General features: G+C 39.3%; 1 protein-coding gene and 1 pseudogene across 2 annotated transcripts in view; both read right to left on the reverse strand.

The window, feature by feature from the left end:
* STXBP5L (syntaxin binding protein 5L) overlaps window positions 1–19,632 on the reverse strand; it is a gene marked incomplete at its 3' end in the record, with an annotated part of 214,250 nt that overhangs the window by 71,986 nt on the left and 122,632 nt on the right. The window contains exons 19-20 of the mRNA XM_079766307.1: window positions 7,436–7,587; window positions 5,223–5,294 (exon numbers count right to left, since the gene is read on the reverse strand). Of these exons, the coding sequence (XP_079622433.1) occupies window positions 5,223–5,294; window positions 7,436–7,587 (224 nt within the window). The remainder of the gene's footprint in view (window positions 1–5,222; window positions 5,295–7,435; window positions 7,588–19,632) is intronic.
* LOC307097074 (nucleolin-like) lies at window positions 2,027–4,084 on the reverse strand (annotated as a pseudogene). Its single transcript has one exon. The product of its transcript is annotated as a nucleolin-like (transcript).

The following is a 19,632-nucleotide window of genomic DNA, read 5'->3' on the forward strand; positions in this document are numbered from 1 at the left end:
AGTCGGACATCCCTAGCGCAGAGGCAGCTCCTGCATTATGTGGGATATGGCCAAAACTGGCTCTCCGATATACCTCGAGGGGTCCTGGATTGCGAGAGGGTGCAGGCCAGGCCGAGGGACCCCACTGGTGCATGATCAGGGTTGGGGAGGGACATGGGAGGTTGGCCAGCTGGGGAGGGACTGTGGGAGGGCTCCAGGGTGTGTCAGGCCCATCTCGCTCAGTCCCGATCAGCTGGACCCCAGCAGCAAGCTAACCTACCAGTCAGAGCATCAGCCCCCTGGTGGTCAGTGCATGTCATAGCAAGTGGTTGAGCAACCTTAGCATATCATTAGCATATTACGTTTTGATTGGCTGACCAGATGACCAGACACTTAGCATATTAGGCTTTTAATATATAGGATTGTAAGTATGCTGCAATGAACAGAGGAATGCATATATCTTTTAAAGGTATTGTTTTTATTTCCTTCAGATAAATGCCCAGAGTGGAATTGCTGGGTTGTATAGTGGATCTATTTTTACATTTTGAAAAGTCTCCATAATGTTTTACATAGTGGCTGTATCCATTTGCAGTTCCACCAACATGTACAAGGGTTTCCCCCCCAACACACACACACCCTCGTCAATACTTATTTGTTGACTTTTCTAAAAGCCATTCTAATAGGTTTGATGTGATCTCTCATTCTGATTTTGATTTGCATTTACTTGATGATGAATGATATTATTTTTTTCATGTCCTTCAGCTATCTGTAGGTCTTCTCTGAAGAAAGGTCTCTTCATGTCCTCTGTCCATTTTTTGATCAGATTGGTTTTGTTGTTGCTATTGTTTCTGTTACTGAGCCATATGAATGAGTTCCTTATACTTTTTGGATATCCACCCTTTATTGGATATATGGTTCCTTCCTGTGCTAAAGCTTTTTATTTTGATGAAGTCCCATTTTGTTTTTGCTTTTGTTTCTCTTGCTCAGGAGGATATATTAAAAAAGGTATTAATAAGACTTGAGGTCAAGTGCTTTTCTACCTGTGTTTTCCTCTATGAGTTTTATGGTTTCAAGTCTTACATTTAAGTCTTTAATCTATTTTGAGTTTATTTCTATATATGGTGTAAGAGTGGTCCAGTTTCATTTTTTTGGATGTATCTTTCCACTTTCCCCAGCACCACTTATTGAGGAGACTATTTCTCTACTGTATATTCTTGTCTCCTCTGTGATAGATTCATTGGCCCTACAGGTGGAGGTTTTCTTTTGGTCTCTCTATTCAGTTCCACTGATTTATGTGTCTATTTTTATGCCAGTACCATACTTTTTAAAAATTATTATAGCTTTGTAGTATAGTTTGAAATCACAAAGTGTGATATCTCCATCTCTGTTATTCTTTCTCCACATTGCTTTAGTTATTTGTTTGTGTGTGTGATTCCATATAAATTTTAGAATTATTTCTTCCAGTTCTGAGAAGAATGCCATTGGAATTTTTATAGAGATTGTACTGAATCTATTGGTTGCTTTCAGTATTATGGTCATTTTAACAATATTAATCCTTCTAATCTATGAACCAGGTATATCTTTCCATTTATTTGTGTCCTTTTCAATTTCTTTTTTTGCACCAGAGTTTAGGACTTTCAATTTGTCCCATAGCTGCTGAAGCAAAATTATGATAAAACATTCTGCTTTCCTTTATACCCCAACATACACACACACACACACACACACACACACACACACACACACACACAACTATTTGTAGGAAAAAATGGTTTTGTACACGGCAAGAAATAATATAAATTCAAAACTTACAGATAAGGGTTAGCTCTATCACTTATCTCTTTAAAAAGTTTATATGAATATCCAGTCAAAACCAACAGGGTATTTCCTTTGAAATGTTATCTAAATGAATTTCCAAGTAGACCACAGGACTGTATACTGTCTTGGAATGTCCTTAGAAGGCTCTGTCATTGATCAGGTAACAGAGTAAAAACACCAGAGTCCTTTCTTTTTCAAATGGAAAATGGAAAGACAAGGATAGAAGAAACTATTCAAACTTCGTCTTCTTTCCTTGTGGCTTATGGTCTCCTCCTCTTCCACCTCCTCGGAAGCCTCCTTGACCTCCAAAACCTCCCCGGCCTCTGCCACCAAATTCATCTCGGCCTCTGCCACCACCTCTGCCTCCAAAGCCACTTCTGCCTCCACCATGACCCTCGAAGCTACCTTCACCCTTAGGCTTGGCCCAATCCAAAGTAACTTTGTTTCCAGCAATTTCACCATCTTCCATGGGCTCCTTGGTGGGTTTGGCATCTTCCCCACTGTTGAAGTCTACAAAGCCAAACCCTTTGGAAGAGCCCATCTCCCAGTCAATGACTATTCTGGCCCAGACAGAGCCATCAAATGACTCCTTCAATGTCTCTTCCGTTGTCTCCTCAGACAGACCTTTGACAAACAGAGTTTTGGATGGCTGACTTCTTGCATTAGGCGATCCTCTGGGTCCTTGTAATTCCAGCCTGATTGCTCTGCCCTCGATTTCTCTTTTATTACAGGAATTTAAAGCTTCTTTAGCATCTTCAAATGAAGCAAGTTATATAAGTGCATATCCTTTAGATTTGCCATTTTGGTTCTGGGGTACTTTAATAAAAGTTGCCTTCTCAAATACTTCCTGAAGGGTTTCTTCTGTTGCACTGTAGGGAAGATTGCTTAAAATCAGAGTTTTTGATTCACCACTCCAAGTGCTGTTCTTTCCAACTCTATGGTCTTGATTTTGACCTTTCTCTTCAGTACAGTACAGAGAAATGGATCGCTCATCTATTTATGTTCCTTGCTTTTCTTCCAAGATTTTCTCTGCGTCAGCTTCTGTCTTAAATTCAATATAAGCAATCCCTTTATTTTTTCCATCCTTGCTGACTAATCTGAGCTCCATAGCATCTTCAAACACTTCTTTTAATTCTACCTGAGTAACTTCATAAGGCAGATTTTTTTTGCCAAAAGTGTTCTAGCATCTCGATCTTTTTTTTTACTGTCTTTTCCCTTGTTTTTTTCTAGTTTAATTTCATTGCCAAAGACTTTTAAACCAGTGAGTTCTAAGGCTTTTTCCATGTCCTCAGCAGATTCAAAATCCACATAGCCAAACTTCCTGCACACACCAATTCTGAAATTCACAACAGCAAGATCGTTTTTAGTAAAACCATCACTGATACCTGTTTTAATTCAGGAGCAGTCTTGCTGAAGATCAGGTTTCCAACAGAGAGACTGAAAGCCGTAGTTGGTTCTGTGGCTTCCACTTTCTGTTTCTTGGCCTCAGAAGCAGCTTTCTGTTTGGCCATTTCCTTCTTTCGTTTTCCAGGTGCTTGACAGGCTCGTTCTCCTCCTCTTCATCCTTCTCCTCCTCCTCATCATCATCCTCTTCCTCATCTTCATCGTCCTCCTCTTCATCATCATCCTCTTCATCTACATCCTCAGCTGTGCTCTTAGCCTTCACAGGAACAGCTTTTACAGGAGCTTTCTTACCTTTGGCTGGTGCAATCTCAATAGGTTCTTCTTCAGAGTCATCTTCTTCTTCACCATCCTCATCCTCATCTTCATCCTCATCTTTGTCATCTGAGGCAGGCGCAGCAGCAGTAGCTTTCATCACTGCTGGCTCAAATTCATCTTCCTCCTCCTCCTCCTCCTCCTCTTCACTGTCGTCAACATCTTCCTCATCACTATCTTCCTTCTTGGCATTCTTGCCGTTCTTTGCTCCCTTGACTGGGTGACTGCTCCCTTATTACTAGGAGCTGCTACCAATGCTTTGCCTGGTGTGCCTCTCTTCTTACCAGGCGTGGCTAATGCTTTGGCTGGTGCCTTTTTGCCAGGGGTGACAACTGCTTTCTTGCCTGGTGTGGCAACTGCAATCTTTTTTGTTTGGGAAACTATCACCTTCTTTCCTGGAGTTGTGGTAGCCTTCTTGCCTTTTTTTTTGAGGAATGATAACCTCTTCTCCACTTCTTTCATCTTCTTCATCTGACATTTCCTCATCTTCACTATCTTCTACCTCCTTCGGAGGAGGAGCCATTATCTTGGGGTCACCTTGATTTTTACCAGCCTTTGCGAGCTTTACCATGACCGCAGCTTATGATGGAGGAGTGTGTGGCGGGTGAGTGGTGCAGATGTGCCCAGAGGAATCAAATGGCATCGATGGCAGCCGCTGGTACTGAAGAACTGGAGTGTGTATATTTCGCTATCAGCTAGAGCTCAAGACTCTCAATTTCTTTTTTCAATGTCTTACAGTTTTCTGAGTACAGGTCTTTTACCTCCTTTGTTAAATTTATTCCTAGATATTTTATTCTTTTTGGTGTAATTATAAAAGAGATATTCTTAATTTCCTTTTGATTATACATTAGTGTATATTAATGCAATGGATTTATGAATATTAATTTTGTATCCTCCTACTTGACTGAATTCCTTCACTGTATTCAATTTTTGGTGGATTCTTTAGGGTTTTCTATATATACTAGAGGCCCAGTGCATGAAATTCGTGCATGTGTAGGGTCCCTAGGCCTGGCCAGCGATCAGGGATGATCTGTGGGGCGACCGGCAGGGCAATCAGGGTCCCCGCTGGCACCCACCTTGGCTGGCCTGGTGCCACCCACTCACCAGCCTGGCACCCCACCACCACTGCTGGTCACTTCCCTTGGCGCCGCACCCCGACTGCCCCACTGCTGCTGCCAGTCACCTCCCTCTGCAGGGCGACCAGTGGGACAATCGGGGGGCCCCCTGCTGGCACCCGTGTTGGCTGGCCTGGGGCCTGTGGGCTGGGGGCTGCTCCTGCATTGAGTGTCTGCCCCCTGGTGGTCATTGTGCGTCATAGCAACTGGTCATTCCACCAGTCATTCCACCGTTCATTCGATTTGCATATTAGGCTTTATTATATAGGATACTGGTATATCAGGTTTTTTATTGATAAGGACACCATAGCTCAAAACAAAAGACAAGTGACTCTTGGACAAATAGGATGTAGTCTGCATGGTTTGAAATAAACACTAAAACAATGGATATGAGTAATTGGGTCATGACAATAACTATTTGAAATTTTTAAATAATTTTTATTAAAATAATCAGGCTGCACTTCCATAACAAAACAAAAATTTGCATGCATGCTGAATGTGTTTTAAAAAACACATTACTGAGCACAGATGTATGGATTTAATGCAAGCATTATGACTTAAAAATGCTATTTGCCTAACTGTAATAGAACTTACTCCGATAAGAAGTACGGATCCGTTTCGTTAAATCAGGATAAAAGTTAGACAGGCCACGCATGCAAAAGTTGTCTTTGGAACATGCCAGAACACCAGCATCAGCAGCAGGCAGGGGAAAGAGAGAGAAATAGTCTAAAGTGAAAGGAAGTGATATCATACCAGAATCTAGAACAGCCAAGATGAAGAAATTGCAGCAAGTTTAGGTAATCAAATTAGAAAGAAGATATTAAAAAAATAAGTCAATTAGAAAGCAAAATGTGATAGATGAATGATGAGAATGTTGTAGTAATTTTATTTAATCCAATATGCCATCTATTTTTATAAGATATTTATCTTATGCTCTTTATGTAGTAAACTTATTTGTTTTGCAAATAATATGTTACTTCATAAATATCACAATGGTTGTCTTTAATTTTCTGTATTAAAAAGAAAGCTTAGGGATTTTAGTCTTTAATATTTTATTTTTATAACAAAGTGAGTACTCATTTTATATACTAAATATGAAATTTATGACTTCATTACAGTTTTTCCTAATTTTAATGTCATAAAAATTGTAAGCTCTAATCATAAATGTTAAAGCTCAAAAAGATTAAATTAAGCAACAGTTGTATTATCTGTCATCCCACTGTATATATCCAGCAATAACTTAGATACTATCAGAGAATCCAAAGCTTTTCTGATTGAATTGGTGCTTTCAGTATGCAAACAGTGCCTACTATCTTCTAACTTCTTTCTGCCCTTAAGTTCATGAACTTTCAAAAGTCAACCCTCTTTTTCCCAATCATGAGGGAATCTTATGATACATGCACACACAATTTCTCTTATTCTGTCTTCCTTTCAAAAGCCAGTAGTGGTTGAGACAGAACCTATTAAATTTGAAATTTTTAGTATTCCTAAAATATTGTTAAAAGTTGAGATTTCTAACAAAAACCAGGTTCTAAAAGAGAATTTCTGTGTTCCTGAAAAGAGTCAAACTTGCATTTTGAAGAGGATTAAGGTTTACAATAAACAGAGATTCAGTATATCAATTACTTTTTTATTAGTCTAAAAGGAAACTTCAGTCTTCAGTATCACATTCAGATGTTAAATTTAGAACATAACACCTACCATTATGCACTGTTTATATTTTAAAATATTCTTGTATGTGTATATTTAGTAAAGCCTTCCACAGTCTTCAATTGATTAAAACATTTTTAAGAGAACTATCCAAAATGTAAAGAAACTGTATATTTTCTGTCTACTGATATAATACTATAAACATATTTCCATCTGTGAGCCTTTTAGCCCAATTAATTTTTTAACCGAATGATGTCAGTGGACAGAAAATATACAAAAGTTTGACAGTGTTTACAAAGCCAACTATTTGGACATATACTGAAATTTCAGTTAAACTTTGGATGATTTGGCATTATATAGAAAGTATTTTGCTTAAATCCTAATTAACCATGTATATTTTTCTTTTATACTTTTTGATCCTATTAAGAAACTCATCTTTTGTAGAATTTTAAATGTTAATTAATAATGTTTATTTCATTTGTTAAAATACCTCATAAAAAGTCATGACCCAATAAGAAAAATAACAGCTAAAATATGGAGTTAATTTTAAAAAAGAATAACTACTTTTAACTAACAATAATATTTTTAAAGGGGCCAGATATACTAGGACCGTGGTTGGCAAACTGCGGCTCGTGAGCCACATGCGGCTCTTTGGCCCCTTGAGTGTGGCTCTTCCACAAAATACCACGGCCTGGGCGAGTCTATTTTGGAGAAGTGGCGTTAGAAGAAGTTTAAGTTTAAAAAATTTGGCTCTCAAAAGAAATTTCAATCGTTGTACTATTGATATTTGGCTCTGTTGACTAATGAGTTTGCTGACCACTATACTAAGAGAAAATTATCCTCTTTAACACAACAATTGAAACCATTTTTTTCAACTAGAGAGCCTGATTTTCATAGCATTTTTGTATTTAATAGCTTATTTTCTAGAAGACTTGAACCTAAGAAACTTGAGATGATTCCTAACTTTAAATATCTCATTTACCCTTTCAAAGATTCTATGTTTCTGTCTAATTTTACTTACATGGTATTGTAAATTATGTTCACTTTATGTTGCCATGCATTTTAACAGCACCACAGAAGAAAGATAAGAAATCTAAAGGCAAGAAAAACAGATGAACTTAATCAAGTTTGTAATCATCTTGTTTTTTATCTCCTACCTGCAATGAACTGCTTGTTTTTTCGAGGAGATCGTGGTTGTCGTTGGTATAAGTCACTTGATCTATATAGGTCAATGGTCCCCATGCTTAATAGTACTGTCTTCTGTATAAAATCCACTACAGCCAACCCATTGCAGTTCCCAAATGCAACTCTGAGAGAAAAAGAAAAATGCAACTAGAATGAATCACACCAAGTATTATTGTTTTTACTTTGAATTAAAAATAAGATTATTGGAAAGTAAAGCTGTCATGTTGGAGATGTTGGGCAGTGACTGGAGCAGTCCAGAAGGATATTATGCCTTTACAAAGGATGGGTTGACCTTGTATAATTTTCCACACAAAAATAGAATTGATCAATATTATTATAAGTAAATTTATAAATGACCATGACAAAACACAGGAATGAGCTGTACCCACATTTTGTCATGTAAGTAGTGATTACCCAATTGGCTCTTTAACTACTTTGTCTTGCATTTTTACAGAAGAATCATGTGACATCTTTTTGGTACACAATGGGGAAATAGGTCAAGAAGTGTCACACTTTCAAAAGCTTAGGCATGTAATTAGGTGCCTTTTTGAAATAAAATATTAGATTCCAAATTAGTTCTCTTTTTAAACCAAGGATATATATTTTTTTAATCTTTATTGTTGAAAGTTATTACATAGGTCCTCTGTTTTCCCCCATTAACCTCTTCCAGCCCTCCCCCCAGGCCCTATGTCCATGGGTTATGCATACAAGTTCATTGGTTGATCTCTTTAAACCGATGGTATTTTAACACAAAATGTTATATAAAATTCATATCTCTAAAGTTTTGACACTTTGTAGATATAACTTTCATTTACAAAAATTAAAATTTTCTCATTTCTTTTGCTCCTCATTTTGTCCCATTTATTAATAGACAAAGACCATTCGATAAATTTCCTTTGAAATTAAAACTGTTCTCCTAAGCAGTCATTTTGATCACCTCAACCATTAGCATACAATAACTTTTCTTTTTCTCTATTTACAACATGCCTTCTAGCTGAACAATTATAAATCTGTGTTTGTTGCTTCTTACATTAAATATACACTAGATGTATGGGTGCTGTTTTGCTCATTTTATATAAGTTACATGTTGTTTTATTGCTTAGATTGAATCTGGTTGGCAAATCATCTGCTTATTCTGAATCTAGTTCTTTCTACTCCATCTCACTGCCTTCCTCACAACAAATTAAAAGTTCTAGAATACTAGATGTTTTGCTATTTTACACAGTGTTTTACATCTTCTAGTAAGACCGATTTTGAAAACTTTGAAAAAGTGTTGTTATAAAAGTCAAAAGATTCCATCTTAACATTGTAAAAGTTATTTGACTTTGAGAACAATTAATGAATCTTGCCAGGTCTGTTTATTTACTTTATAATGAGAATTATAATACTAGGCTTATCTAGTTCACAGGACCTTTAGGAACAATAAATCAGAAATTTGTGAATATACTTTGAAAAATTTCCACACCAAATTAGAATTGATTGCAATATTATATATATTACATATTATAGTAGCTTAGTATCTTTTAACATAAAAAGAATAAATATAGTTAATTACTTCTGCTTACAGGTGTGATAGAGTTCCCAAATGTAATAATGACAGAGAAAAAAATTAGGCAACTAGAATGTATGATACTAACCAAAATAATTATTTTTTATCTGCAAATCTATATATATAAAAGCCAAGCGACCAGAACACTGGAATGACTGGTCGCTATGACATGCACTGCGGCCAGCCAACCAGCCCGATCAGGGGCGGGGCTGCGGCCAGCCAACTCTCCACGGCCCCTCCTCCCTGCCGGCCCAGCCCTATCAGCCCCCATCGGGGCAGATGGCCAGACCCCACCCATGCACGAATTCGTGCACTGGGCCTCTAGTTAAAAATAAAAATACTGGAGTGATGTCAGCATTATGGCAGAGTAAGAAGACCTCTAGGTTTTTCCCCTTGAGGTAGTAGCAACAAGTTGGATAACTATAATTTGACAAATGATTCCATGCTCAACACACAAACACATCTGAGAGATCTGCACATTGAGACATCTAAAAGGTGGGTGAGTTGAAGTAAACAGGGAGAAAGGATAAAGTCGGGTGCCACAGACACAGTCCTGGATTCACTATGGCCCCAGCTGATGCAGTAGCAATGAAGGGTCGGGGGAAGCCCTCACTCACTCAGCAGCCCTGGGAGGGGCAGAGGCAGCATTTCTGCCTGAGTGGCTGGTACCCATTGTGGTTAAAGATCTGGCAGCTGCCATTACCAGAGAAAAAACAACGCAGACAGACAAACCTGTCTCCCATCACTCACCTGGCACCAGGTGATGAGGCAGCACTGGAGGTATTGAGTTGTGGCCATCACTCAGCAGCCTGGAGAGGGCTGGAGGGACAGAAAACTCATTCCAGCCCAGTTGCCTGTGCACACTGCAGCTAATCCCGGTGGAAAAACAAAGCTGCAGCATGCGAACCCACCTCTTTCCCCACTCATTAAGGCAGAGGCTGGTGGAGGCCGCTGGGACACCTCAGATAGTGCACCATTGACTCCATTAGAAAGAGCAATATAAGAAAGGGTACACCAAAGGAAAAGGGGAACAGAGAGCCTATTCAAACAAATAATTGATGAGAACTTCCTAAACCACTGGAAAGAGCTGGAACCTTGAATCCAAGAAGCTCACAGAACACCTAATTACCTGAATGCAAAGAGACCTTACCTTCTCCAAGACATATAACTGCTAAAAGTTAATGACAAAGAATTCTCAAGGCAACCGAGGGGGTGAGGAGGCATGACTGTAACCTATGAAGGAAACCCCAATGGATTATCATTGAATTTTTTGGCAGAAACCGTACAAGCTAGGAAAAAGTGAAATCAAATATGTCAGTATTGAAAGAGAGAAATCAACAGTCAAGAATAATAATACCCAGCAAAGTTATGCTTTAGATATGAAGGAGAAATAAAGGCTGAGAAAATTTACCACCACAAGACCTGCATTACAAGAAATGTAGAAAGGAGCTCCTTTTACTTGAAACAACAAAAGAATACAAAACTGTGAGTATGATTAAAGCAGGAAGCAGGAAATTGCAACTCTATTTCAGAATAGAGTATTAAACAATTATAACATAAAGGTTAAAGGAGGTGAAAGCATTTAAAAAATACTATAGCTTCTACAATTTGGAAATGAAAACACATCACAAAAAGAGATACTTTGTGACAACAAAAACCTAAAAGGAATAGGAGAAAAGGACTGAATTTGCACAGGTGACTGGAGATAAAGTACATTCAGATGAAAAAGGAGTAATGTACGTATAAAACTTTTTGTTACATAAAACTGAAGGTAACGACAAAGCAAATCTAGAACAAAGACACATAAAATAAAAGAAATGGAGGAAAAAATGACAGACTACCACCAAACTAAAACAGCAGACAAAAACACAAGGGAAAAAGCAAACAGTCGAGATACACAGCAACCAGAAATTTAAAAAAAAAAAAGATAAGATGGCTGTAATTAGTCTTCATATATTAATAATCACCCTAAATGTAAATGGATTGGATTCACCAATCAAAAGGCACGTAGTAGTGGGATGTATTAAAAAACAAGATGTAACTATATACTGTCTTTAAAAGACCCATCTCAGCTAAAAATGTTACCAGAGTTAGCTAATTATTGATGGGAAAGGAAGCAAAAGGGCAGACATTGTTGAGCACACTCAGCTGGGAAGCAAAGGCCTGTTTGTTTCACCAGGAAACTACAGCTTCACACCCTAGGGCAGTGGTCGGCAAACCGCGGCTCGCAAGCCACATGCGGCTCTTTGGCCCCTTGAGTGTGGCTCTTCCACAAAATACCATGTGTGGGCGTGCACGTATGGTGCGATTGAAACTTCGTGGCCCATGCGCAGAAGTCGGTTTTCGGCCTGGGTGAGTCTATTTTGAAGAAGTGGGGTTAGAACACTCAAGGGGCCAAAGAGCCGCATGTGGCTTGCAAGCCGCGGTTTGCCGACCACTGCCCTAGGGAATCACAGCATTGTCCCTCTAAGGCAGTGGTTCTCAACCTTTTTAATGCCACGACCCTTTAATACAGTTCCTCATGTTGTGGTGACCCCCAACCATAAAATTATTTTCGTTGCTACTTCATAACTGTAATTTTGCTACTGTTATGAATCTTAATGTAAATATCTGTGTTTTCCGATGGTCTTAGGTGACCCTGCTAGCAGTTCTCAACCTGTGGGTCCTGACCCACAGGTTGAGAACCGCTGCTGTAGAGCCTAGGTGACCCTGCTAGCAGTTCTCAACCTGTGGGTCCTGACCCACAGGTTGAGAACCGCTGCTGTAGAGCCTAAGACCATCAGAAAACACAGATATTTACATTACGATTCATTAACAGTAGCAAAATTACAGTTATGAAGTAGCAACGAAAATAATTTTATGGTTGGGGGTCACCACAACATGAGGAACTGTATTAAAAGGTCTCGGCATTAAAAAGGTTGAGAACCACTGCCTAAGGAGATTAACACCCCTCCTTTCCCAGCTCAGCTACTGGATTGCGTGTGTGGGGTAAAGGGAAGATAAGGACGTGTTTAGGGGGAGGTGCTGGACTATAGAGGCCTGTCAGTTGGCAAAAGAGCATTGGCTAGGAGGGTGGAGCCAATGCAAGCCCCGGAAACTGGTCATTTTGAAAACGCTTCTGGTTCCTCTCAAGCCTGAGATTACATAATCCCAGGAGACAAATCTCTCTCATGTTGGGGCACAAAACTAGCCTTAATAAATTTAAGAAGATTAAAATAATTGCAAGCATATTTTCTTGCCACAACAGTATGAAACGGAAATTAACTACAGGAAGAACCACAACTAAATGGAAATTAAACAACATACTATTGAAAAACTGCTGGGTCAAAGAAGAACATAAAAAAATACATAGAGACAAATGAAAATGACAACACAATAGAGTATTTTGTGGATATGGCTTAAGCAGTACTAGGATGGAATTTTATAGCATTACAGACGTATGATAAGAAACAAAAATCTCAAACAATCTATTTCACCTTAAAGAATTAGACAATTAACAAAGGAAATAATAAAAATTAGAGCATAATTAAAGAAGAAAAAGACAATAGGAAAAATTAATGAAACAAACAGCTGGATCTTTGAAAAAATAAAATTGACAAGCCTCTGGCTAGGCTCACTAAGAAAAAACCAGAAGTTACAATGTTATGGAATTGGCTCGGTAGAAGGAACAGTTGAACACTCAGAGGTTCAGGAAAGTAAGCCTTTATTCAAAGCCACGCTGCTGGTTCAGGGGACTCAAAGATCCAGATCCTGAACAACTTAGACAATGAGACTTTCTCCTTATATATTTGTGAGTTTGTTTCCTAACTACCAAGCTTCTGTACTGGACTTTCACAGCCCCCCTCGAAGTCAGTTAGAATGGTCAATTTAGATTGTATTTAATGTCCACCCTGAATGGTGCCAGTGACCTCCCTCTAGTTAAGCTGTTACATCCTTGGTTTATGGCTCTTGTAAATTGGAAGTATTTAGGTAAACAGGTCTTGCAAGAACAGATAATTAAGGATGGGACAGTGACTTCATTATAGGCTATCAGGAATGTGCATTAGGGACACTGATTAACTTGGTACAGAGTCTGGCTGCTAGTCTCCTACATTCTTTCACGCATGGAGTTAATTATTAGTTAGCAAGAGTGTGTAGTAGAAGGCAGGTCACTGGAACAAATTCAGATTGCTAGCCCCAAAAAATGTCTTGTGTTCCCCATCAACAACAGATACCACAGAAATACAAATAAATATACAACAATAGTATGATAGGCTGAATTCAATAACCTAGGAGAAATTAACAAATTGTTAGAAATTTATAACCTTACTAGACTGAACCATGAAGGACTGGAAAACTTAAATGGACTGATCAATAGTAAGAAAATTGAAACAGTAATAAAACCTTCATGTTAGGTCTGATCAAATATTTGAATAGATACCCTCCTCCACTCAGAACTGACCTTTAGACCAGCAGTCACCAACCGGTGGTCCACGGACCACTGGTGGTCTGTGAGGTCTGAAAGGTTGGCTACCACTGCTTTAGACCATTTCACAATTAACATTCCCTTTCCTGTAGACCACATTCCACTTGCTAAGACCATTATCCTTCCCCTCAGAACTTCCCAGGATCTGGACCTACCCAAAGAATTCTCTGCCCAGCCGAAACCGGTTTGGCTCAGTGGATAGAGCGTCGGTCTGCGGACTGGAAGGTCCCAGGTTCGATTCCGGTCGAGGGCATGTACATTGGTTGCGGGCACATCCCCGGTAGGGAGCGTGCAGGAGGCAGCTGGTCGATGTTTCTCTCTCATCGATGTTTCTAGCTCTCTATCCCTCTCCCTTCCTCTCTGTGAAAAATCAATAAAATATATTTAAAAAAAAAAAGAATTCTCTGCCCAGAAAAAGCCCACCTAGAGTCCTTTAAAATTTCTGACTCCCTGTCCCTGAGTGTTGGCATTATTTTGGGGCTCAGCCCAGATGACCAAATCTATCCTAATATATAAAAGAGCTAGGCGCCGTCATGACCGAATGGATGTCGCCCCCCCGCCCCCGCCCCCAAGCCGTTCGCCATGAGTGCGGGGTGGTGGTGGGTGGGACTGGGCACTGTTGAGCGGCAGCAGCAGTGAGTTTCGTGTAGCAGTTGTGGGGCGGGGGAGTTTCACGGAGCAGTCGCGGTGTGGGGGGAGCCTCGCGGAGCAGTGGTGGGGCGGGGGCAGTTTCGTGGAGCATCCAGCAGTGAGCTTCGTGGGGTGGCAGCAGGCTTCTCAGAGCAGTCAAGGGGAGAGGGGAGCCTCGCGGAGCAGTCACAGAGCGGGGAGAATTTTGCGAAGCAGTAGAGGGGTGGGGGGGAGCCTCATGGAGCAGTGGCGGGGCGGGGTGAATTTCGCGGAGCACTGGAGGGGCAGGAGGAGCCGCATGGAGCAATTGTGGGGCAGGGGGAGTTTCGCGGAGCCATAGAGGGGCCGTGAGCACCGCGAATCGTCCCGAGGTGGGGAGCTTCACGTAGCATCGCAGGGCAGCAGAAGCCAACAATGGTGGCCAGGCTAGGCCTAGGGACCCTAACTGCACACAATTTCGTGCACGCTGGGTCTCTAGTATGTATATAAAAGGCTAATATGCTAAGTGTCCGACTGTCTGACCGGTTGCTATGACATGCACTGACGTCCAGGGGGCAGACGCTCAAAACTGGAGCTGCCGTGATGTGCACTGGCCATTTACAGAGAAACAGCACCGTGAACTTGGCACTGACAAAGCAACACTCAGCTTCTCCCAAGTGGGACACAGGTCCCGCCACCACACTGAAGCAATAGTCCACCAAATTGCAGCCAATGCTGCCAAGACTCCATGGCGCAAAATGCGGCCCACAGCCCAGCCAAGCATGGAAACGATGGCTGTGGGCACCAGGTACTGATGTCACGTAGCAATACCCGGCTTCTTCTCCCTGGCGACTAGTCTCCTTGGAGTTTCTTCAGCCTAGGAACATGACTTGCTTTATAGCCAGGTGCAAACATTTTACACTGTAACCAAATATCTGTGAAGCGTTTTTCCATGCCTCACTTCATTTGATCCTGACAGAAGTCCTGGAGTAGGTAGATAGGAGACTCGATGGAATCCTATTTTCTTTTCATTAGCCAGAAAACAGAGATTTAGAAGGCTTAGAAACTTGACCCAAATAAAAAGAAGAAATGGTGAACCTTGAAAATGACTTCAGGTTTTCTTACTGTGCAGAATATAGTCAGACACTGCTGCAGTTAAATATTTTACCGTTTGTTCTCCCTGCATGATCAACAATAATCTGCCTTGTATTGGTATTTACTGCTGTGTTGCTGACAGTTACCTGAAAGAGAAGTTGGGGTGCTTCACTGGGCTGGAAAAAGTTTAGCTAAATCAGAAAGCAGGTCTAATTAAGCAAGTTTATCTATGTATATAAAGTTCTCGCTGGTGCCAATCACACGTATGTGTTTTGATTTGTCATTGTTGATTATGAATTTGGTTGACACTTCTATTATAGAGAAAGGGCAAATAGTGATATTAAAATATTTCTTCTAATTTCCTTTCAATGTGCATGAATCCGGGCACCGAGCCACTAGTAAATTTATAATCCCTTACCACTTTGGCCTCATGTGCTCCTCCTTCGACGACTCTAATACTCCATAAAAACTAAAGTCCAGGACCAAATGGCTTCACTGGTGAATTCCACCAAACATTCAAAGAAGAGGGAATATTTCCTAACTCATTTTAGGAGGCCAACATTACCCAAACTAGATACCAAAACTAGACAAACACACCACAAAATATACCAGATGTACCAGTTAATAATGTGGATTTTGTAATCAAAGAAAACATGATAATTTCAAGAGAAACATCAAAAGTGCTTTATTCAAAGTAATGTCCATAGCTAGCTACACATTTGTCCCATCTTTCAGGTAATTTGTGGATACCGTCCCAATAGAACTTTTCTTGTTTTGAGGCAAACCTCAATTTTCAGAGATACAATTTTCCACTTCTTCGTACGTTTTGAAGTGCTGCTCAGAAAGTGTGTGTGCCATCGATCAGAATAAGTGATAATCTGAAGGAGCAAGGTCTGGTGAATATGGCGGGTGGTTTAATACTTCCCAGGCAAGACCTTTTAATGTGTCTTTAACTGGTTTTAAAGTGTGTGATGGTGTGTTATCATGAAGCCAAATTAACATTGCCGTGTCTTCTGGCCCATTCTGGTCATTTTACAATCAAAGCGTGGTTCAAATTAATTATTTGTTGTTGGTAGGTAGTGATCAGTATTAATGGTTTCACCTGGTTATAGAAGCTCATAATACACCACACCTTCCTGATCCCACCAAACGCAGAGCATTGTCTTCTTTCTGAAGTAATTTGGCCTTGCAGTCAATGTTGATGGTTGACCTGGATCAACCCATGATTTTGTGCATTTGGGATTCTCAAAATAAATCCACTTTTCATTGCCAGTCACAATTCAATGCAAAAAAAACTTTCTTTCGTGCCATTGAAGCAACATTTTACTGATGCCTTTTTGGTTTTCCATTTGTCTTTCGTTCAGTTGATGTGGCACCCATTTTCCTTCCTTTAAAATCTTTCCCATTGCTTGTAAATGGTCAGAAACTGCTTGCTGAGCAACAATTAATCATTCTGCAAGTTGTTTTTGACTTTGACATGCATCTTCATCCAATAATGCTTGTAATTGTTGGTCTTCAAACTTTTTTGGTTGACCTGGACGTTCTTTGTCTTTCACATAGAAATAATCACTTTTAAAGCATTTAAACCAGTGATCACAAGTATCTTGAGATGGAGCATGTTCACCATATGTGTCCCGAAGTATACAATAACTTTAAGCAGCACTTTTCTTCAAAATAAAGTAATGAATTAAAACTTCCTGCAAATGCTCTTTTTTTTGGCACGAAATTCGACATTTTTAAGTGTAAAAATATATATGATGTTAACATCTTCAGAAAATTTGACATATGAAGTTTTGAAGCTTTCTGTCAATACAACAAAATAGCATACATATCAAATCACATATATATCAACATATGTGTAAATCCATCTATTGAAAAAAATCCACATTATTAACCAGTACACCTGGTAACTCTGGTAAACATATATGCACACAATACAGGAGCACCCAAATACATAAAAAAACTTCTGGAGGCCATCAAGGGAGAGATTGACAGCAATACAGTCATAGTAGGGGACTATAATATCCCACTAACACCACTGTATAAATCCTCTAAAGAAAAAAAATCAGCAAAGAAACATCAATTCTAAATGACTCACTAGATCAGATGAAATTAATTGACATCTTCAGAACATTTCACCCCAAAGCCACAGAATATACATTCTTCTCAAGTGCACATGAGTCATTTTCAAAGAGAGACCACATATTGGGACAAGGCAAAATCTCTTCAAATTCAGGAAGATAGACATCATATCAAGCATCTTCTCAGATCAAAATGGCATAAAATTAGAAATCAACTACAATAAAAACAATGAAAAAAAAGCAAACACCTGGAGACTAAATAGCATGCCACTAAACAATGATTGGGTTACCAAAGAGATCAAAGAAGAAATAAAAAGCATCATGGCAACAAATGACAATTAAAGCACAACAATCCAAAATCTATAGGACACAATGAAAGCAGTCTTGAGAGGGAAGTTCATAGCTCTAGAGGCCTACCTCAAAAAAAAAACAAGAAAAAAATGGTAATAAATTATCAAACCCTACAACTCAAAGAGTTAGGAAGAGAGCAACAAAAAAGCCCAGCATAAGCAGAAGGAGGAAAATAATAAAGATCAGAACAGAAATAAACGACATAAGAAACCAAAAAAACAATACAAAAAGATCAACAAAACCAAGAGCTGGTTGTTTTAAAGGATAAACAAGATTGATAAACCTCTAGCCAGACTCACCAAGAAGCAGAGAGAGAGGACCCAAATAAACAAAATCAGAAATGAAAGAGGTGAAGTAACAACAGATCCCACAGAAATACAAAGGATTATGAAAAAATACTATGAACAACTCTATTCCATCAAAATGCACAACCTAGACGAAATGGACATATTCTTAGAAAAATACAAGCTCCCAAAAATCAATCAGGAAGAATAAAAAAACCTGAATAGGCAGATAACTACCAAAGAAATTGAAGCAGTGATCAAAAATTTTCCAGCAAACAAAAGCCCTGTTCCTGATGCCTTTACAGGGAAGTTCTACCAAGCATTCAAAGAAGAACTAAAACCTATCCTACTCAGACTATTCCAAAAAATTCAAGAGGAAGGCACACTTCCAAGCTCTTTCTATAAAGCTGGCATGCCCTAATTCCGAAACCAGATAAAGACACCACAAAAAAAGAGAACTACAGGCCAATATCCTTGATGAACATAGATGCTAAAATTCTCAAAAAATTCTAGCAAATCGGATTCAGCATTACATTAGAAAGATCATACACCATGACCAAGTGGGATTTATTCCAGGGATGCAAGGATGGTACAATTACCACAATCAATAAACGTGATACATCACATAAAAAAATTGAGAGACAAAAGTCACATAATCATATCACTCAATGCAAAAAAAGCATTTGACAGAATCCAACAGCCTTTCTTTTATATATATATAAAACAATATATATATATATATAAACAATATATATATTTTATTGATTTTAGAGAAGGGAGAGGGAGAGATAGATAGAAACATCAATGATGAGAGAGAGTCATTGATCAGCTGCCTCCTACACATCCCCTACTGGGGATCGAGCCTGTAACCCAGGCATGTGCTCTTGACTGGTACTGACCCTGGGACCCTTCAGTCTGCAGGCCGATGCTCTATCCACTGAGCCAAACCAGCTAGGGCCCAACACCCTTTCTTAACAAAAACTCTCAGCAAAGTGGGATTAGAGGGATCATACCTCAACATAATAAAAGCTTTATATGACAAACCTATAGCCAACATCATACTCAATGGGCAAATACAAAACTCATTTCCCCTAAGAACGGGAAAAAGACAGGGATGCCCACTTTCACCACTCCTGTTCGATATAGTACTGAAAATGCTAAACATGGTGATCAGACAAGACGAAGAAATAAAAGGCATCCAAGTTGGAAAAGGAGAAGTAAAACTGTCCTTATTCGCAGATGACATGATACTATACATAGAAAACCCCAAAGACTCTATCAAAAAACTACTAGACCTAATAAATGAATTCGGCAACGTAGCAGTATACAAAATTAACACTCAGAAATCTATGGCCTTTTTATACATCAATAATGAACTCACAGAAAGAGAAATGGAAAAAAAAAAAATCTCATTTACCACTGCACCAAAAAAAATTAAGATACCTAAGAATAAACTTAACTAAAGAAGTAGAAGACCTGTACTCGGAAAACTACAGGACATTGAAAAAAGAGATAGAGGAAGACATAATCAAATGGAAGAACATACCATGTTCATGGATTGGTAGAATCAACATCATTAAAATGTCCTACTACCCAAAGCAATCTACAGATTCAATGCAATCCCCATTTAAAAACCAACAGCATATTTCAAAGATCTAGAACAGTGATGGGCAACCTTTTGAGCTTGGTGTGTCAAACTTTGCCAAAAAACTGAGCATAACTCGGGTAGTGTGTC

Source organism: Cnephaeus nilssonii (genome assembly GCF_951640355.1).
Source record: "Cnephaeus nilssonii genome assembly, chromosome: 3".
NCBI classification, from domain to species: Eukaryota; Metazoa; Chordata; class Mammalia; order Chiroptera; family Vespertilionidae; genus Cnephaeus; species Cnephaeus nilssonii.